The sequence below is a fragment of the Emys orbicularis genome, chromosome 4 (genome assembly GCF_028017835.1).
Source record: "Emys orbicularis isolate rEmyOrb1 chromosome 4, rEmyOrb1.hap1, whole genome shotgun sequence".
In the NCBI taxonomy this organism is placed as follows: domain Eukaryota; kingdom Metazoa; phylum Chordata; order Testudines; family Emydidae; genus Emys; species Emys orbicularis.
The window spans coordinates 118,958,934-118,980,592 of record NC_088686.1 but is presented as its reverse complement, the minus strand read 5'-3'; the positions used below and the strand labels follow the sequence as shown (position 1 = coordinate 118,980,592).

The window sequence follows — 21,659 nt, the reverse complement described above, 5'->3', positions numbered from 1 at the left end:
TAATACATGTGGTAACCACCCTAATAAGTTGTTTGTTACCTTCATGCTCTTACCCTAATAATCGGGGATACTTATCTATCCTATTAGTGAGTCAATTGTTTCCCTTGGGGTTTTTTAAGGATTGTTTTGCAAGCTGGGAGTCATTATGAGAGAATTAATTTTTGTATTTTGCCAGAGGCAGTAATTTTGCCCAGCCTTTTATAGCAGCCCAGGGAATTGTTCAGAGTAACCTTTACTTACTGCTTTAATATTTTTCTCCCTTAAATGTATAATTCTCTTGTGCAGAGAAGGGACTTTGTCATTGGTGAAGCTGAACCTACAGATGCAGAGTCAGAGTGGCACAGTGAAAATGAGGAGGAAGAAAAACTAGCTGTGAGTAGAAACAAGCTAATCATTAGTTTTGAAAATTTGATAAAGGACTAATTTTGTTTATATAGCCTGAAAGATACTGTCTTAAATCTAATTTCTTTGAAATCTAGATTTCATATAGAACTCTTGTAATAAGCACAAGCCTGGACTGAACACAATGACATATAGGACTTGTCTACACGAACAGTTAGTTCTTGGCAAGTTGGGGTGTGAATTTAATCTACCCCATTTAAGCCCGCCATGGACTCTCTCTGGACCTTGCTGACATGTATTAACAGTTTAATTCTCTTTGATATCATCCTTTTTCAAAGAGGACCAGATCAAAGCGTATTATCAAACAGGTTAATGCATGTCAGCAGGGTCCACACAGATAGTTGGTCCATGGAAGCTAGTGTGGCATAGATTCTCACTCTAACTTGCTGTGAACTAAATGTTTACATAGACAAACCCAAACTTTATTTAGTGTTCTAAAATTATAATCCAGTTTACTTTTAATTTTTCACTTAAGCAAAAATACCTAAAATAAGAAGACTTAAACAACAGGAAGGGAGAGGAGTTAAGTTAAGGGCCAGTGTTGGCACAAGAACAAATGGATAGAAACTGGCCATCAGTAAGATCAGACTTGAAATTAGACAAAGGTTTCTAACCATCAGTAGAGCGAAATTCTGGAATAGCCTTCTAAAGGGAGTTGTGGAGGGGGGAAACTTAAAACAGATTAAGACTGAAGGCAGAGGTGAAAGTAAGCTGGTCCAGTCCGGTATGGCATACCGGCAAGAGCTAGTACGGTGTGCCGGAGCGCACTGCCTTCCGCGGCAGGGATTTAAAGGGCTCTGGGCTCCCTGCAGTGGCGGGGAGCCCAGAGCCCTTTAAATCCCGCCCGCAGCTTCGGCGGGTGGCGATCAATCTATCAGGGATTGATTTATCGCGTATAGTGTAGACGCGATAAATCGATACCCGATCGCTCTCTCGTCGACTGCTGAACTCCAGCTCAGCGAGAGGCGGAAGCAAAGTTGACGGGGGGAGTGGCGGCTGTCGATCCCGCGCCGTGAGGACGCGAAGTAAGTGATTGTAAGTTGATCTAAGATACGTCAATTTCTCTCTCTCTTTCTCTCTGCCCTCCTCTCTTCCCCCCCCCAACCCCCCCAAGTGTAGACCAGGCCTGAGTTACTGCAGGTAACTTTACCAGCTGTGTGTCTGTCCTGGATTTTGGCCACATGTTCAGGGTATAGCTGATTGTCATATTTGGGTTTGGGAAGGAATTTTTCCCCAGGTCACATTGGAAGAGACCTTGGGGGGTTTTTTTGCCTCCCTCTGTAGCTTGAGGCACTGGTCACTTGCTGGTTTGAACTAGAGTAAATGATGGATTCTCTGTAACTTTGAAGTCTTTAAATGAAGATTTGAGGACTTCAGTAACTCATCCAGAATTTATGTCCCTACTACAGGAGTGGATGAGTGAGGTTCTGTAGCCTGCAATGTGCAGGAAGTCCGGCTGGATGATCATGGTGGTCACTTCTGGCCTCAAATTCTCTGTTTAAAATTAAATTTTGGAAATTTACTGAATTTTTACACCAGTATATTGCCATCAACAAATACTGTTTAACGGTTGTTTGTTCCTTATCATTTGCACTGTTCGTAACCTGTTGACAGTATCTTTCTGCTAATGGGTTCCATTCCAGTGCTACATAAATCACCAAAGTAATACAAGGCTGGCTGGCTGGCTGGCTGTTCTTTATTTTGGGGGACATAACTAGCTTTTAGTGCTATGAATACAGATTTGACAAATAGATATCTCAGACTTCGGTAAAGTGTATTGTAAAGCAAGTTTTATTCCAATAGAGATCCAGCAGCCAGCATGCTTTTTATATATTCTGTGTGTAGTAGAAAATATTGAGTTTTAAGAAGGGCCTTCTATAGCTTCAGCACATTCCATTTATATTTAATGAGTTTTAGGGACTCTCTCGCTCTATTTATATAAAATACACACACACTTTTTCCTTTCTTCCTGACTTGTTCTCCATTTTCTTTAGTCATTCTTATCTCTGTGCAAAATTAATACTACCCTCATTCTATATTTACTAGTCATTGTATTTGATGGTAATCCACAGTACTAACACAGGCACAAATGACAAGGTTTCTAAATCTATGGGATGAGTGGCAACAGTTTATGAAGTTACTGGCATGTGTTGAGGACCGTTTTTTGGTAACTTCCAGCAGTCCTCAAGCAATTGAAGTTTGTAATGCTTTCTGAGACTTCCTGTTTACCTATTCTTATGTATATACACAAGTTCAATTAATCTTATGAACTGCTGTAAATATTGCCCAAACATGATCCTTTGGTAAATGTAATAAATTGCTGTTCCCTGCTCTTGACTCATCACTCAAATAGCAGATATTGTTGGAGGCAATTCTAAGAGCTTCTGGTGATGCTACCTTTGCTACTGCAAAGCAGCAGAATTCTTCATGATCAAGACCTGGATTTGCTGCGTTGTTGGATGAGGACATAGTAGCAGGGACATGTATTAGCACAATCCCATGCTGAATTTTAGTTCTGTATTAATTTTTTTCTCCACATACAACGAGCAGCTTTCTGTGCCCCAAAGAGAAGAACCCGGACAGCATATTCTGTAGGTACTTTTCATTATTACATCAGACATAAATTTGCCAGTTGTTTCCTAGAAGACTTGGAAAGACTGTCTCTACCCCACAAGCTACCAATTTAAATTTTAGATAGAGGATTGGTCTCTTTCTTGCCCTGTAGAACAGTACACTTCTACCCCGATATTGGTTCTCAGGAGCCAAAAAAATCTGTGTTACAGGTGAGACCGCGTTACATCAGGGTAGGGAGAGGAACCACTTTTACCGCTCCCCGCCCCAGCTTCTCCCCCCCTTCACCCCCCCCCCCCCCGGCTTGCCACGCCAATCAGCTGTTTGGCCCAGCAAGCCTGGGGGGGGGGGGGGGGGGAGAAGTGGAGTGGTGAGCTCAGGGGAGGAGGCGAAGATGAGCTGGAGCGGGGAGCGGTTCCTCTGCACCCCCCTGTTACTTGCTGCAGCCCTCCCCGCGCCCCCCGCTCACCTCCGCTCCATCTCCTCCCACGAGTGCATTTTTGCATCTGTACCATATTTTTCATTACTGTTTTAAATTAACAGAGCTGAGCGGCGCGTTCGTGGGAGGAGATGGAGGCAGAGGTGAGCTGGGGCAGGGGGGATGCAGCAAGTAAGGGTGGGGCATAGAGGAACCCCTCCCCGCCCCAGCTCACCACCACCTCCTCCTCCCACAAGCATGCTGCTCAGCTCCGCTTCTCCTCCCTCCCAGGCTTGCCGCACAAAACAGCTGATTGGCGCACCAGGCCGGGGGGGGGGGGGTGGGAGCGGAGCTGCGGCGCACTCGTGGGAGGAGGCGGAGTGGAGGTGAGCTGGGGCGGGGAGGGGCGGGGGGGGGCCACAGCAAGTAACGGGGCGGTGCAGAAGGAACCACTTGCGGTAACACGAATTCAGATATAATGAGGTAAAGCAGCCTCGTCCCCCGGAGCACTGCTTTACCGTGTTACATCGGACCACATTATATCAGGGTAGAGGGGTACACCTACACCTATCTGGGTAGAGGTGTACATCTACATCTACACCTCTACCCCGATATAATGCGACCCGATATAACACTAATTCGGATATAACACGGTAAAGCAGCGCTCTGAGGGGGAGGAAGGGGGGAACTGCACGCTCCGGCGAATCAAAGCAAGTTTGATATAACGCGGTTTCACCCATAACGCGGTAAGGTTTTTTGGCTCCTGAGGACAGCATTATATCTGGGTAGAGGTGTACATCTACTTAGTTTAGGCATGTACCTGTCTTTAGGTTTTATTATTTTAGCGTATTTAAAAAAACCCTAAGTATAGCAAATGAAATTGGAAAGTTATCTGTTTGTATCTTGTAGTCAAGAATTCCATGGAAATTGAAAGCACTTTAAACTAGTACCAAACCAGCAGAAGTTGTACGTACTTTAAAATTTACAAATATGGAAAGACAGTTGTAAATCAACTTTGGATCTGTTTGACTTGATTTGTAAGTGGAATTGACTATCTTGGTTTAAAACCATCTCTAAGCATGAACTTTCAAGTCACAATTTTCAGGAATCTGACAGCATTTTAAACATCTACAGTAGGACCTCAGAGTTACAAACACCTCGGGAATGGAGGTTGTTCGTAACTCTGAAATGTTCGTAGCTCTGAACAAAAAACATTATAGTTCTTTGAAAAGTTTACAACTAAACATTGATTTAATACACCGTTGAAACTTTACTATGCAGAAGAAAAATGCTGCTTTCCCTTTTCTTTTTTAGTAGTTTGTTTAAAACAGTACTGTACTGTATTTCCTGCGCGCTGTGTGCATGCGCTGCTGCCTGATTGCTTACTTTTGGTTCCAAATGAGTTGTGTGATTGACTGGTCAGTTCGTAACTCTGGTAGTCGTAACTCTGAGGTTCTACTGTACTTTTTATACTAAGTGAGGAAGGCTCTTAATTATGAAGAGTTTGTGCTTTTCTTAAACATTTCTATGTTTACTTCATAGGGAGACCTCAAAAACAAAGTAGTAATAGAAGAGAAAGAAGCAGCAGCAGCTGCAACAGAAGAGTCAAATCCCAAAGGAATTCCAGACTTCTGGTTTACAATCTTTAGAAATGTAGATATGCTAAGTGAATTAGTACAGGTAAGCCAATTCCATTTGAAAAAGCTAACTTCACCTGCTTTTTTCTCCCAATTACTAGATGAAACTTGAGGAAGATGTGAGTAACCAAGAGCTTGCAGTTCTTGAGAATCCTTTACCGGGTCTTTGTCAAATAAAACACTTGAAGATAGTTTGTAGTTTGTTTGCTTGTTACTAAGTGAAAGTTTTTGATAAATAAGATCTAAGCTGTCTGGAAACTGGTATTGCAATTAGTTCTGCATCCATTAGCGCATATATTCACATTCTGCTCTCAAAACAATTATTCCCATGTTTTTGCCACTTTATTTTGTTTAGGTAGTTGTATAATTTAAGGATATCTTGAGCAAGTACTTAAACTGGCTGTACCTGTATTGGACTGGACTTCTATATTTGCTACATTTTGTTGCATTCTGCCCTTATACAATTTATCCTATTAACTTTCTGTTAATATTTTGGAATAATGCCCTAAAACTAGTCATTTTTATACATCTGTCACATCATGCCTCTGCTTAGTAGTGGAAGTAGTAATTGGAGTTTTCATCTTCCAAGAAGTTAAATTTTCAGTCACATGCTACCCCAGGAGATGGCAACTTTCACTTCAAAGATAAGATGACCGATTTCAACAAATGAGAATTTGGCAAATGACAGTTTTAAAGTAATTTCAAAGAACTTGGATCTGAATTTCAAATTTATCACAAACTTGTGATCAAATTATTAGGTTCTACATAGCTCACTGCTCTGAAGTGAGCAAGTTTAGATGAAAATTTTGCTTTTCGAAATACTGCCTACTCAAACTTTTTTCCTTTCTGTTTAGGAATATGATGAACCAATCTTAAAACACCTGCAGGATATTAAAGTGAAATTTTCTGAACCTGGACAGCCTATGGTAAGTATTGTCTTTATTTTTTTTTTTAAATAGTACACAGTAGTGATGGGCAATGGTTCAATATGTTTTTGATCCCTCCCTTCCTACAGCCATCAGTGTGAAAACATGGGGCGTACTGTTCTGACCAAAGATTCCAAGCTTCAGGTTCTTAGCACAGTTTTTTAGTTGTTTTTCTAGCCCTTTATTGTCTTGTACTCTAGCCAATCTTTATCATCACCTTCAACTCTATTCTACCTCCTCTTGGTCCCCTTTACTTAGGTTTAAAAGAGTGAACTAATTTTTTATATTGAAAAATTGAAACAGCTACTTATGCCATATTTAATACTTGGACAAATTAGTGAACGTTAGTCAAAAAGAATCATGTGTACTGTTCATCACATTAGAAAAACTATACCTTCCCCAAATAAAATGGAAATCAATGTGACTTAAGTTCTGTTAATTTAAAACAGTAATGAAAAATATGGTACAGATGCAAAAATACAGAAGTTTGAACAAAAGATTTCATTTTTTTTAACTGCACTTAGAAACATTTTTTTCCAGATAAATATACCCTTAGTTAATATCAACACAGCAGCTGGGATAAGTGATTCCTAGCTCAAATAGACATACACACACTAGCTAAGCTCATGCTAATGCCTAAAATAGCTGGGTGGTACAGCAGTTTAGTAGCCCATTTAAGTAGTCCCACTCAATCTCCTGCATTCATACTTGTGTGGTTAGCCTGAGCTGCCACCCATAGCTCCATGGCCACACTGCTATTTGTCATTTCTAGCTCAAGCAGAGCTACCATGCTTAAGTCTACCTGAGCTGGGAATTATACCTCCCAGCTGCTGTTTAGACATATACTCTGACTTCACTTTTTTTTTACAGTTTGTCAAACTTCTAGTGTAATCTTATCTGTGCAAGGAAAAAGCTAAAGTACTAGTGGAGTTTATAAATGAGCACACAAAGGGAATCATTTGGCACTCACCTGCAGAAATTAACTTAAATCAATTATGTCTGGCTCATCATGATTGAACTTTAAAACATCTAGCTTATCAGGAAGCCAAAGTATTGGCAAGTACACCAGAAAGTATTCATGGACTTCAACTGTAAGTCTACAATTTTTGAGACAGTTTATTATAATAGAAGTCATTGCCTTGACAGTAGGTCATGCCAATCCTCTTTTGAATCAAGCAAAGTGGCCTGCACTGCTTGCCTCAGATATTTGTTGTGGACATCTGCAAGGCAGCAACATTTGCAAAACATAATTGCTTGCATTCAGTTTCCATAAGGAAATCCCATTTTGGTGCCTTAACACCCCATAACTTGTTTTTGTATTTGTTTGGACTCCTGTACTATGGAATCCTTTTTCTTTCAGGGTGTCCCTTACTTAAAGTGGCAAAACATCTGATTAGATTTTTTTTTTTTTTTTTTTTTTAACTGGTACATTCTTCAGGCTACCTGTGTTATCCTGGAAATTTTGGAGAGGTCTTTGTTCTGTGTGTGTTTTAAAATACCTATTCAGGCATCGCTGGTTGCGCTATTTGCATTGGCCTAGTTCATGGGTTCTCAAATTTCATTGCACTGCGACCCCCTTCTGACAACAAAAATTACTACGCGACCCCAGGAGAGGGGACCGAAGCCTGAGACCACCCAAGCCCCACCATCCTGGATGGGAGGGGCCAAAGCCCCACCGTCCCGGGGCCAAAGCTGAAGCCCGAGGTCTTCTGCTCCAGGCCGGGGGCCCATAACCTGAGCCCCGTCATCCAGGGCTGATGCCCTTTGGCTTTGGCCCTGGGCAGTGGTGCTCAGTCTTCAGCTTTGGCCCCAGGCCCCAACAAATGTAAGCCAGCCCTGGCGACCCCATTAAAATTGGTTCGCAACCCACTTTGAGGTCCCGACCCACAGTTTGAGAACCGCTGACATAGTTGTTGTCTGTTGTAAAACATTTTTGTGCGATGGGGTGGAGGAGACAACAACCTCCCTCAAGCTTCTTTCCATCCCTCTGAATTTCATTCCTGGAGTATCTTCTTTAGAGAAGGCAAAAGTACTTGTCTGTAACTGCTTTTTTGAAAGTATCATTCTGACAAGATTCTTGCTCATGTCCCTTCAGACCTCTTGATGATGATGTTGGTTTTTGCACCTTGACCCTGTTTTTAAGACTTTTTTTTTTTTTTTTTTTTTAAGGGGATGGATAGCAGGGAGGGAGCTTTCTTCCTGCAGAGTTGAAACTGACTACAGTGTTCTAAGGGTAATGGTCAAACTCATGCTAGCTCAGGCTGGCCAGTAGAGGGCCTTGCAAATGCTCCACCTATTATCACTGCTCTTAAATGGAAAAAACCTTAAGAGTTAGAGCTGGCAGTGTTTTGTTAGGTAGCTGAGACCAGGTGTCCTGTCAGAATATTTTTAGAAAAATCAGATTTACAAGTAATCTTGTTTTCTCTCAGCTATCACAGAGTAAACGTCTCCTTTCTGATTCTTATGCATTAATACATTACTGTGGTTTGAAAATGCTACACTGGGATGTTTGTCCAATAAATTACTCCATTGGGTTTTTAAATCCATGCAAACTGACGTTTTAGTCTGTAATTTTTTTCCTCAAAAATATTTTAACTTCTACTCACAGCCTCTCTTCATACTTCGTTGTGTGACTATTTATATTGTTGAGTGTTGTGACAGTGCAGTTGTTCATGATAAAAGGTATGTGTACACACCAGACTTGCTTCGCTGCAGGACAAGTAGGAAAAAAGATGGAGTTTCCTGAAAGCTTTAATGATTAAAAGAGTTGGAGAATAATTTGACTTAGTATTTCTTCCCAAACTTCCTTCTGTGAGGTGCCCCAGGCTCTGTAAAATAAAACAATAACTCAAACTAATTGAGGGAGTAAAATATAAAGAAAGGAGCAGTAATTGAGGTAGACAATGGTAATCACTTTAGCGAGAGACTTAAAGTGCTCTCAAAGCAGGGAGAATGGTCCAAGATGCATGCCAAGTAAGAGTGAGTTTGTCACAAAGGGGCATACAATACCACATGCACAATGATCTGTTGCCTGCCAACCTAAGATACAACCACAAGATCACAAAGTTGGTGGGTTGTGTTTGAGCACAGAAGCAAACTAGACAACGGTTTAAAGGGTTCTCATTTGTTTATCCAAATAAAACTTCTTGAAGTGTAGTTCAGAGAATGTTAATAACTATTCTGTTGTGCAGATAATGTCATACTGTCACTCAGCTTAATTTTCTGTGGTTTAAAATAGCTTAAACAAAATTGCAATAACACTTGGTTTTTAGGGCTGGTCAGATTTTACCAATGGATTTCTTTTCTTGCCTTTTGCACTGTTCGTAACCTGTTGACAGTATCTTCCTGGTAATGGGTTCCATTCCAGTGCTACATTAAATCCAATAATAGAAGACTGACAAACTCAATGTCTCTTCTAGGTTTGGGGACAAACTTCATAAAAAGACACTGAAACGCTTACCACTTTACAGGAAAACGGCTCTTTGGTCTTTTATAATAGTGACTTTCTGAAAAATGACTCACCAATTTGTAACAGTAACAGCATTGTGTGTGTAACTTTAGTACTTGGGATTTTTTATTGCAGAAAGTACTCACTGCCTGAGTATGTTATGAATTACCAGATTCTAATAAAACAGTTTCTCTGCTTCAGAGGCATAGGCTGCAAACTAACAAATTAATGGAATTATCTGGAATTTTAGTTTTTGTTTTTGACCAAATGTGACTTTAGCATAGTTGCTGCAGTTCAAAAAAAGCAATTTTAAAGGAATATAATCAAACCTTGATACTGAGGAGTCATGTTCATACTATAACTTGTTCTGTTCAGTTTATTTTAAATATGTTAGATACATCTTGCCCACAAATTACCTCAATAAATCTTAGTCTTCAGTATTTAGCAAAATTAGTCACATTTTGTAGTGGAGATTGTCTTCCAGTCTTAACTATCAGGATCCTGTAGGTGCCATGCTCTCAAGCTACAGTGATTCACTTTCAGACTATCACTTCAGTAAGTGGGTTTCTAAACAAACATTCCAGAAGGTTTCAAACTATAAACATGTCAAAGAGCATTTAATATATTGCTCTGAGCTATCATCCTGAAGAGAGATGTAATGATGCCATACAAAATAGTATTGCTCTAACTTCATTCTTATTTTTTTTATATATCTGGCTTTCTTAATTCTGTAATATTGTTCTGAAAACTAACTTCTTTTCTGGGGGAGGGAAGGATGTTGGCATTCCGTTGTTGTCTAATTCCATTTCAGATCTGCTTCTAGTTGCACAACACTGCCAGCCCTGCAAATGTTTTCACAAGTCAACTATAGTAAAGATTTTGCCAGCCAAATGATGGCCATCAGTTATCCCGTGTAACATGAGTTGCATTCAGTGGGGTTATATAGGTGTTTGTTTCAATTTTTTAAAAATTAATTACATTTCTAAATAAAATACAAAAATGTTTTATTTCAAAATGAACAGATTTTTTTGTTTAAAGATTCCATTCCTTCATTCCCATTTTTTTCAGCCACAACTATTAAATGAATTCAACCTGAATTTGTGGATTGTTTGTGTCGTGTCCCCCTCCCCCCACCCCCCCAAACGAGGAATTTCCTGGCAAGTTTACTACTTGCCAACACTTTTTTTTGCCCAGCTCTAGTCATCACTAGTGACAGATAGTCAAGTTTGACTTTCAGAGCCCAGGCTGAGTTTGTATAAATTCTACAGACTTTACAAGTCTCCCCCTCACCTTTTTAGTTTTACAAACTCAGTAAGGTGCAACCCCTGTTGTTGTTAGAGGATCAAAGTATAACCACCGTAAGTACAAAAATAACTAGTGGAGCTGTGTCCAGTTTCTAGTCCCCCTTTCTGTCCTCCCCTGGTCTAGCAAGGCTGCTGCATTTCTTCCCCCCCCCCCCCCTCACCCCCCCAGCAGCCTTTGTATGTATTAACAATGCTAGCAAATGAACAACTAGCTGGTGCCAATGGGAGTCTAATTCAGTTATCTGGCTAAAAAGATGATCCTGGAAATGCAGCAGACACGCTAGAGTGTGGAGAGAAAAGAGGACTCTTCAGATCTTCAAAGAACTACACTAGCTTGCTTTTTAAAAAGGAAGTTTATAACTTGATCTGAACGTTGTGACATGGTTGAGGAGGAAAAGCTTCCATGGAAAGTAAACTATCCACTCTTGGGCTTAACCTAAAGCATGGAGCCCGGCCTTCCCAAAAGCACTCTCCCCATCTCCAAAACTGCCAATCTTATAGCCCTTCCCCAGAGCACCTGTGCAAGAGGAGGAATTGCAGAGGTATCTTTAGATAGTTTTAAATATATTAGCTCTTCTGAATTACCTGAACATGGGGAAGAAAGGTTCAGATGCCTTTTTGCTCATGCATAACTTAAACAACTTTATTTTTAATTTCTAAACTGGTGCATGTTTAATTTTGAATTGCATAGCCTTGTACATTTTGGCTCTAGAAAGCTATGCAAGTTTAAAATTTGTGTTTTGTACAGGAGCTTGCATGTTTCCTATGGAAACTTTCAGTTATTTATTTTTCAGTAACTTAATGATGAGACAAAATGCATATTTTTCGGGTAAACGTTAAAAATCAGCAATACTTCCACCCTTTAATTTTATTTAAATTATATGTTGACACAGAACACCTAAGAATCTTAAGAAATGCTAAAGTGAAGACTTCCACTAAAAACATTTTTAGATGCCATGAGGCAGAAAAACTAACTTTAAAGAAGCAATTCAAATTCACTTTTAAGATGCTAAACCATTAACAGAATGTGTAAAGTCACCAGCTCTTGCCAGATGAGCACAGAAGATTGAATCCAGGCCTTGGTAGAGTGTACTCCATTAAATTTAACTTTAAGTCTTCCCATGTGGTGGTGTAATTTAGAATCTTAAACTATTTTTGTAATTTTTTAAAAATTCAATTCTTTAGTCTTGTGTGTGATATCAAAGATTCAGAAAGACTAGCTGCATTCTTTTGAACTGGTTTCAAACCTAGTTCAGTAAAATAAAATGAAATTGAGTCTCTTTCAAATGCAAACTTAAAATAAAAGCTATAAGAGATTAAGATAATTTGTAAAAGCTTCATTAAAACAACTTGACTGGTGTAGTTTGACTATTATCCAAGCCTATTTCTGTTAATTATTGTACTTTAAAAAATCATTACTGTAGTCAGTAGATATGTATTTAACACATGCTCTTTCAATTTCCTCTTACCTGTATTTGTTCAGAATTTGGTCGTCCTACTGGGTGGGTTTGTTTGTTAAATCAGGTATAATTTAAAACAATAATGGAACTTTCTTTTAGTCTTTCTCATTAGAGTTCCACTTCGAGCCCAATGACTACTTTACTAATTCAGTCCTGACAAAAACCTACAAGATGAAGTCAGAGCCAGACAAGACTGATCCCTTTTCATTTGAAGGCCCTGAAATAGTTGATTGTGAGGGGTAAGGAAAATCTGTGTTTTAAAAATATGTTTGGAGCTTCTAGTCTGTATTCTCCAGGACTCTATTTTCTTTATCTTGGTAATGGTTGATACTAGGAAAAAGTCTTGTGGATGAAAGCATGAAGCTGGTAGTATAGATGGTGAACTCTAACAGTTTTATTCTGTGCAGATGGAATATAATATGCATTTAAAACTGCCTCTCCAGTTCAAGGGATTAGTAGTGAGGATACAAGTCTTTCAAATTCAGTCCAGGTAGGTAGAGGCTAAAAGTTGTTTTGATTCAAAGTTAATGGCTGGTCTCAGTCTAGTCCTTATTGGGCATTTGCCTGCCTCAAAACCCTACCATCACAATTGGCATTAAATTAGCATTCTTGAAGTTCAGCAAAAAAAATTTCAATAGTCACTTGTAGGCCTGGTAGAATTTGATTTTTATATATTTAAAAAAAAATTGGATATTAGTATTTAATTTTAAGCATCTTTTCCTGATTCTTATGAATTTAAATTTTTGGTTGTTGGAAATTATGGGGGGGATCAGACAATGTGGGGGGCCAGACAATAAGTTAACGACAGTATATGCTGAGGTTCAAAAAGTTAAAGCTTTATAACATTAATGCAAAAATTAACATCCGTGTCAAAATACACAAATTAAAAATCCTTAAGTCCAACTCTGAGTTCTCAAGCAGCATTTTCTTACTTTGGCTATCTGTAAATTTGTTATCAATGGCAATATTTTTTTATTTTGTTGGTTTGTGTGTGCGGCAAAATTGACATTTACCAATAAAAATGTAATCCGTCCAAACCTAGTCATGTATATGAGCTATCCTCGGAGTCTTCTTTGAGATGGTCCCTGGAAGATTGAGGTATGTTGACAAGTGTGCTGAAACCAAGGCACCCTGCCAACGTACCTCAAGTGTTCAGAATATTGCAAGCAAACGTATTTGGAAACAGTTGATGAAGGGTTCCCTGGTGAAAATTAAGAGAAAGTAGGAGGGACACTTTATGCCAGTGGTTAAGGCATCTACATGGAAGGTGGAAGATCCTGGGTCCAGGCCCCTGGCTCCAACTACTCTTTCATTATTTATTCCGAGTGCAACATCTTCAACAGGAAGCTGTGTCATATCAGAATATCCCGTAGTTCAATGGCTAGAGCACTCTCGTGAGAAGTGGGAGACCCCTCTTTTCAGATCCTTTTTCCCACTCTGGTAGAAAGTGGGGAATTGAAGTGGGTCTCTCACATCCCAGGTGAGTGCTCTTATCTGCTGACCTAAAAGTTATAAGGGGGCACCACTCCCTCCTCGTCATCCTGCAGCTGGATTTTGAATGGGGCCCAATCTAGTAGGTGACATCTGAGCTTGCCTACTGGATCAGGCCTTACACATGACTTAAGCAACTGAACACCTGTCTTCCCCTGTTTTTGAATCATTCCGGGACTTAGGTGGGAGACGGGTGTCTGGATACCTAAAGGAAGACAGCAGCGTGCATGCTCACAGGCAGGAATATATGCAGTAGGGAACTTTTGACTCTGAAAAACATAGGCATTGAATCAGCTTAGGTGCCTACAGGATTTGATGGCAGTTTTGTGGATCGCAGTGGAGCCAAAACTGGAACTTGGTGGGAGACTAGGTGTCTAAGGCTATGTCTACACTACCTAGGGATCAGTGCTGCTGCGATCGATGCACTGGGGGTTGATTTAGTGGGTCTAGTGAAGACCCGCTAAATCGACGGCAGAGCACTCTCCAGTCGACTCCAGTACTCCACTGGGAACGAAGGGGAGTGTAAGGTAAGTCGACGGGAGAGGGTCTCCAATTGACCCAGTGCAGTGTAGACACCACAGTAAGTCGACCTAAGCTACATCGACTCTCACTACTCCAGCTACGAGAATGACGTAGCTGAACTTAGGTCGACTTACCACGGTAGTGTAGCCAAAGTCAGGGGTTTAGGTGCCTAAGTACATTCATGGATCCCACGCTTAGTTACTGGGATCACTAGAGCAAGAAATCAATTGTTCATTGACCCCATCCATGTAATAGCTAATTATCAAATTGTTCTGAGACGACATCTGTGGAACAAGATGTTTTTGGCCACTGAACTGTTGGCTGAGTGTGCCAAGCAGCCTCCTTTAATTAAGGGTTTGTTTCAGTTAGGACAGAACTTTTTACGCTGCAGCTCATTCAGTGGCACCAGTAGTCATGACTAAACTTCGTCTAGATATAGTCTCTCAGTTGAGGCGCAGTGAGAACCAAGTCAGGTGACATTCTGGCAGCAAGGACCTGAACAGCAAGCAGTTTCTCGTTTAGCATATGTTGGGCTCAATTCTTTGGTCGTTTAGTCCAAGCTGTGCTCTGCACACGACTAGGCAGGGGACTGTAAAGATGGCTGTCTCTCCTTCACAGTTCCCTGATTCTTAGGGTATTGGGACTACTCTGATCCCTGGTATTAGCAGATATTGAACTGTCTTTTAATTTATGCTTGGCTGCCTGCAGCTCAAAGAGGATGTGCCAGGAGCATAGTGACACTGGCCATGTCCCCACTTCCCCACCTAGGGATTCCCTGACAAAAAGGAAACCTTACCTGGCCAGATGCAGAAAGTTTATAGCCTCTTTCCATTGACAGAATTGTGCACAAGGGTGTTAACAGATCATTTGGCTCCTGCATTTAAGAAAATATTGGTTTGTACATTAAACATTAGTCCTTGTAACTACAACATTAATAAGTTCAATATGTTCAAAATAGGTTTAGCATTTTGTAAAGCAGTCTCAATTATCTAGAACTGCAAACAATCTGCCTTGATTTTTTTTTATTGCACTAAATGCCTTGTTTCCTCTCCTCCCCCCAAATGTCTCTTTGCATTAAAGCCTTTATTCCTTGTGCTGTCTTTAGGTGTACTATTGAATGGAAGAAAGGAAAAAATGTTACAGTTAAAACAATCAAGAAGAAGCAGAAACACAAGGGTCGAGGCACAGTTCGAACAATTACCAAACAAGTACCCAATGACTCTTTTTTTAACTTCTTCAGCCCCATAAAAGGTAAGCTTGTTTGAGCAGCATAAAATATCTGGATTTTTGCATAGTTACCCAAACTCTGTTTTTATAAAAGTAGTTTCTTCACCTTGGCTATATTTAGGCTGTTATCTGTAACTCTGCTTTTATGATGTGACTGTTGTAACATATAAACGTCTTCAAATGAGTGGCTAAATCATTCCTAAGCAGTGGGATCTATATTGGGAGAGTTTTAGAGTACTGAAACAGATGGGGTGTTGTCACTCTACTTTTGACAGTGTAAATATCTGGAGCCTGAAACAAGTGCTATTTATCAGCCCGAAAAAGCTGTTATTTGCTAATAACTAAACTCAGATTTTGCCTTGACTATAACTGTTAAATGAGTTACTCTAGCTATAATCAGCTAATTCTACAGGGAACTATTAGCTGAAGAAGAACAGTATAGACAGGACTCCTTTTGTTAGCATATTGTGGCTGGCCCATGTTTTTAATATTGCTAGTTTAAGGATATTTTACTTTTTACCACAAGGTGGCTCCATACTTCTATTCTAGATGTAATGTGTGAAGATTTCACATCCAGTCTCAGTTGGTTCAATAGACTGATCTTGCTTAAGCCTTCAGGGTGAACAGGATGTAACTGCTGTAATTATGTTAGGGTTTGCTATAGTGCCTATCACCTGTATCCAAGTGCTAAACTGACCAAATTAAGCAAAATTGCTAATGGACTTCAAGAGGCCTTGTGCTCTTTTCCCTTTTCTGGTTAAGCCCTGTTTGCACCAGGGGGTTTTCTGCAGTTATGTTTATCTGCCATAGAGAGAGAAAATACATACCTGTGATTGCAATATCTTTAAAGAATTTTAGTGTAATATGTTATGTTCGTTCCTTTTTGGTCTCTAGTTGATATTTTAGAACACCTATTTGTAGACCTTGAAACCTCTGTAGTAATAGGAGTAATAATTATACCTTACTCTTATATAGGGCTTTTCATCAGTGTATCACATTATGTAGGATGTAAATAGAAATGCCACCAAAAATTTTATTTTCATATAAACATCCACTTTCTGCAAACAAGACAATCACAGGTTGCCTGAGTTGTCGCTGGATTTGGGATGTTGGGGATATAAATATAGTGGGCTAGATTCTTTGGCATGCCAGAGCTCCATAATCTGGAAAGTGGTGCAGATTTAGCATTATGCTACTTTTCTACTTTGACCCTGTGGGTATCCAAAGACCACATTGGCCTCTGTTGCAATTTAGAGAAGCCACAGAGGTGCTAAACTTATGCTGGCTGGAATGGTGCTTTGGAGACCATTTTGCTGACCCCAGGGTTGCTGGAACACACTCCAGCTACGTCACCACATGTCCCAAACTTGCCTCTGGAGCAGGACCAACTGGTGTAGAGCTAGCTGGCTTTATCTCTAGGGGATTTCCCTATGATAGGAGTATTCCCAGTGGCTCATTTAGGATAACTTAAGTTTCACTTGTGCTATTATGATTCAAAGAGAATTTAGCTTGGGGTGCAGGTTTGGCCACTACATACTGTTATATATGTCATTCAAAATGGTTTGAACTGTGTTAGCGTAGAGAAATTCCTTCTGCAAGTTACACCAGTGTGTATTCTGTCTGTCTGGAGTAAATATGTGGCTTCTTCAAATGCCTCCCAAATCTTGGTGCTGGCAAACTGATACTGATGAGCTGTAAGGTCAAAGAAAATGGCACACATTTTGCTTAGTACAGTGTATGGATAATTCTCACATACATTCTCCTAATGCCGCAGACTGCTTAAGTTGGAAGGTATAAAAAAAGTAGACTTGTTAATATTTTAAACGATACTTAACTAGATTGTAAACAGGAGTCCAACCATCTGAGATTGGTCTCCGATGGCAACCTCCAACCTTCTCTTTAAATATGTGAGTTTGAGAAGTGTTTCATCATGTGAACTTCATAGATGATGCACTGATCAAAATGGTCATAGCTTTTTTTTTGGTAGATATGTCTGCTTTTGTAAACTGTCTGGTTAACCCCCTTGGAAGCACCAGCACATGTTGTATAGTCTCTGCAAGCCTTTCATAATTAGGGTTGGACTGGATTTTTGTCAGTACATATGGATTTCATAGTAAACACACAAACTGATGAAAACGTTTATTTCCACTGATGATTGAAATTTACAAATAGGCAAAGTAAAAAAAGATGCTTTAACTTCTTAGCATTCGATTTTAAGGATATTTAATATATATTTTCATATGTGATGTTGATCCCTGTAATTTTGTGCCACTGAAAATCTAAATCGATACAATTTGGGGAGGAGGAGCTTAAAAATAAACACCTTCAATTATACAAAGAAAATTAAACTTGAATCCTGTCAAGCCTATTCATAATACATAGTTCATATCTGGAGTAGAAAATACTTGCACATGGAATGTGTGTAAATATATTAGGGCTGTCAATTTAATCGCAGTTAATTCACGCCATTAATTCAAAAAACTAATCATGATTAAAAAAATCGATTAATCAGTTTTAATCGCACTGTTAAACAATAGAATACAAATTGTAGAAAAACATCCAAAAATATTTAATTTCATTTTCAAATACATTGATTTCAATTACAACACAATACAAAGTTGTACAGTGCTCGCTTTATATTTTTATTACACATATTTGCACTGTAAAAATGATAAAAGAAATATTATTTTTCAGTTCACCTCATACAAGTACTGTAGTGCAGTCTTTGTTGTGAAAGTGCAACTTACAAATGTGGATTTTTTTGTTTAGTTACATAACTGCACTCAAAAACAAAACAATGTAAAACTTTAGAGCCTACAAGTCCACTCAGTCCTACTTCTTATTCAGCTAGTTGCTAAGACAAATAAGTTTGTTTACATTTACGGGAGATAATGCTGCCTGCTTCTTGTTTACAATGTCACCTGAAAGTGAGAACAGGCGTTTGCATGGCACTGTTGTAGCTGGCATCGCAAGATATTTACATGCCAGATGCTCTAAAGATTCATATGTCCCTTCATGCTTTAACCACCATTCCAAGGGACATGCATTCATGCTGATGACTGGTTCTGCTCGATAACGATCCAAAGCAGTGCAGACCAACGTATGTTCACTTTAATCATCTGAGTCAGATACCACCAGCAGAAGGTTGATTTTCTTTTTTGGTGGTTCAGGTTCTCTGGTTTCCACATCGGAGTGTTGCTCTTTTAAGACTTCTGAAAGCATGCTCCACACCTTGTCCCTCTCAGATTTTGGAAGGCACTTCAGATTTTTAAACCTTGGATCGAGTGCAGTAGTAATCTTTAGAAATCTCACCTTGGTACCTTCTTTGCATTTTGTCAAATCTGCTGTGAAAACGTTCTTAAAACAAATAACATGTGCTGGGTCATCTGAGACTGCTATAACGTGAAATATATGGCAGAATGCGGGTAAAACAGAGCAGGAGACATACTATTCTCCCCCAAGGAGTTCAGTCAGAATTTAATTAACACATATTTTTTAATGAGCATCATCAGCATGGAAGCAGGGTGCAGAGCTACAAGGGGAAAGGGGGATGGCTGAGTGGGGGCACAGACACATGGATACGAGGGGAGGGGGCTAGCTGAGGGGGGGCTGGGACACATGGGGATAGGAGCAGATGTGCCTGACTGAATGGGAGAGACTAGAGGTCAGCCAGGGTCTGCATTGGGGATGCTCCCTAACAATCCCTTCCTGCCCTGCTCCCCCCCCCCCCCCCCCAAAAAACCTATTCCATACTTTGCCCACCCATACCCAACAACCCTTCAACCCAGGCTCCTTCCCAGCAATTACTTCCCTCTTCCTCAGCTCCTCCGTTACCCCTGACTCCCCCAAGCCTTTGCACTGCTTCTGAGGGGTGCAGGAAATACGGTTCTGTACTGAAGTTTTAAATTATTACTCAGTTCTACATTAATATGCCTAGTAAGGAATCTATTTGTCAAAAAACATTTCCTGAATCTTTTTTGTTGTCTGTATTGTTACAGACATACTTGCTGACAGGTATTTTGAAATAAATTACCAAAATAATTGAAACTGGTATGATGATATTGTGGTGTTTTGACAAAATATGCAGAATTGTAAAATGTATGCAGAATTTTTCATTTTTTGGTGCAGAATTCCCCCAGGAGTACAGCCTGCTGTGCACTCCATAATGTTTGTGAGGCTATGGGTGAAAAATTTCCCCTGGTGTGTAGCGTGGAGGTGGATCGCCTGACAGCTGATTTTGAGCAGCCAGAAACCAGGGCTGTTAGAGGGGCACAATTGGAGGCTATTCGAATCAGGGAGGCTTTGAGGCACCATTTTGACAAAGAGCTCCAATAATGTCTTTCTGTACAGCACTCTGCCATACTTTAACTTGCTGCCTTGCATGAAAATTTTGATAATTCCTAACCATGATTTGTACTCAGCAAATGAACAGATTGCCACTGTGTATTAATTCCATCAGCAACCACCATGTGTAGGAGACAAATAAAGATTGGTTATCTTTCAGAGTGTTTTTATTAAATACCAATTAACGACACACACAAAAGGCTTGGTGGGAAGGGAAAAACAAATGAAGGGCAGTATAGGCTCTTACGGTTGTGTGTAGTTGCTATAATTTTAGAAGCTGTCCAAAAGGGTGGAGTGAACAGGATACTGAGACAGGTCGGGAAGTTGCAAGGAATGTGTGAGAGGAGTTGGGGAGGGCATGGAAAGTAGTTCTCTATCGGCTGCAGGGGGGGGCTGAGCAAACATGAATTCTGCCTGCAGTGTGATTAAAGACTTCAACATCTCCATTTTCTCCTCCATAAATTTTATCATCTGCTCCTGGCCCATTAAAATTCACTCCTGGCTCTCCTTTCTGTCCTGCCTGGCTATTTTATAATTTTCTTTTAAAGTCTCTCTCCATGCCCTGCGTTCTTCTTTTTCGGCTTCTGAAGATTGGAGCACCTCTCAAAACATGTCCTCCTTGCTCCTCCTTTGTTGCTTCCTTATCTGTCCGCAAAGCAGGAGAGTTTAGTCGGCGGGATGGAGCATTGTAGTGTGTACACCTCCACTATTTTGTCAACAAAAGTTGACTTTTGTCGACAAAGCTCTGTAGTATAGGCAAGGTCTTAGACTGAAACTGAATTGTTTTCCTTTCAGTAATGCTAACAGGACCTAGCACTTGCAGGCTTTACAATTCTAATGTAACAAACACTAATCCACCCAACACTTGTATGAATAGAAAACTTCTCATAGAACATCCTGCAAGCTTGAACAACCAGATGGACTGGGTTTTTCAGTGTTACATGAATTTTTTTCCTCTTTCTATTTGTAGTGTCTGGGGATGGAGAGTCATTGGTAAGTCTCACTTTAACAAGATTTGAAATCTCTTTACTATATTTTTGTCCTAAAGCTCCCCTTCCTAGGCTTTACTCAGATGCATACATCAGTGATCACACACATTTCTCCATTAGTCTGACTTTTGCCTAATAAGAAATCTGAGCTACAGCTTGATTTAAAATAACATACTTTCATCATTGGCCCCAGCACTTTCCCCAATAGCCCATTTCTTCCACTTCATCCCCAGTATCTCTGTATTACAACAGCCCTTCTTGGTAAGAGATCAAGTTGGCCACAGGATATCACTGAACCATGATGAACAGCATTATGTCTGCATAGTGTTGCATTTCCAGTAGTAATTCTCTAAAATCCGATTGACTTGCTTTACAGGATGAAGATTCAGAGTTTACTTTAGCCACAGACTTTGAAATTGGGCACTTCTTCCGTGAAAGGATAGTCCCTCGTGCTGTGCTTTATTTCACTGGGGAAGCAATAGAGGATGATGATAACGTATGTATATTGCTCACCTATCTTGTATGTCTTTCTCTACATAAAAGCTGCCTATTATTCTTGTGACTGAAATAGTAAATACCATTACTTTCTCAAGTGAAATAAAGGAAAAAGCAGAATTGGTTTTTCTTTGCGTGGGAATAAATTACTTATCAGAATCAGATACACTGAAATAACGTGCTGAATAGGGTCACATTGCACTTTTTTTTAACCTTCCATTGACTGCCTAGGACTTCTGAAATCAGGTAGAGAGGGTTCTTTTGGACAAGGCAACAACCACAGTATCTTTATTATTGTAGCCCACAGAACTGAACCTGGCCATGACTGTGCTTGTTGAGCTGTAGCTGCACGTTTGATTGGACCTCTGAAGCAATATAGCATCTAGAATTTGGTTTCCTTGAGTGGGCAACTTCACACATTTTTT

At 40.0% G+C, this 21,659-nt stretch overlaps 1 protein-coding gene and 2 non-coding genes across 4 annotated transcripts in view; all 3 read left to right on the top strand.

Moving 5' to 3' along the window:
- The window catches only part of NAP1L4 (nucleosome assembly protein 1 like 4), a 59,179-nt gene that overhangs the window by 25,571 nt on the left and 11,949 nt on the right, over positions 1-21,659 (top strand). For both annotated transcript variants that reach the window (XM_065403843.1, XM_065403844.1), the window contains exons 6-12: positions 286-372; positions 4,934-5,071; positions 5,883-5,954; positions 12,266-12,405; positions 15,285-15,430; positions 20,721-20,743; positions 21,116-21,235. In XM_065403843.1, the coding sequence (XP_065259915.1) occupies positions 286-372; positions 4,934-5,071; positions 5,883-5,954; positions 12,266-12,405; positions 15,285-15,430; positions 20,721-20,743; positions 21,116-21,235 (726 nt within the window). The remainder of the gene's footprint in view (positions 1-285; positions 373-4,933; positions 5,072-5,882; positions 5,955-12,265; positions 12,406-15,284; positions 15,431-20,720; positions 20,744-21,115; positions 21,236-21,659) is intronic.
- On the top strand, positions 1,991-2,116 carry LOC135878813 (small nucleolar RNA SNORA54). Its single transcript, XR_010561420.1, has one exon. It is a non-coding gene; the product is annotated as a small nucleolar RNA SNORA54 (small nucleolar RNA).
- On the top strand, positions 9,267-9,387 carry LOC135878812 (small nucleolar RNA SNORA54). Its single transcript, XR_010561419.1, has one exon. It is a non-coding gene; the product is annotated as a small nucleolar RNA SNORA54 (small nucleolar RNA).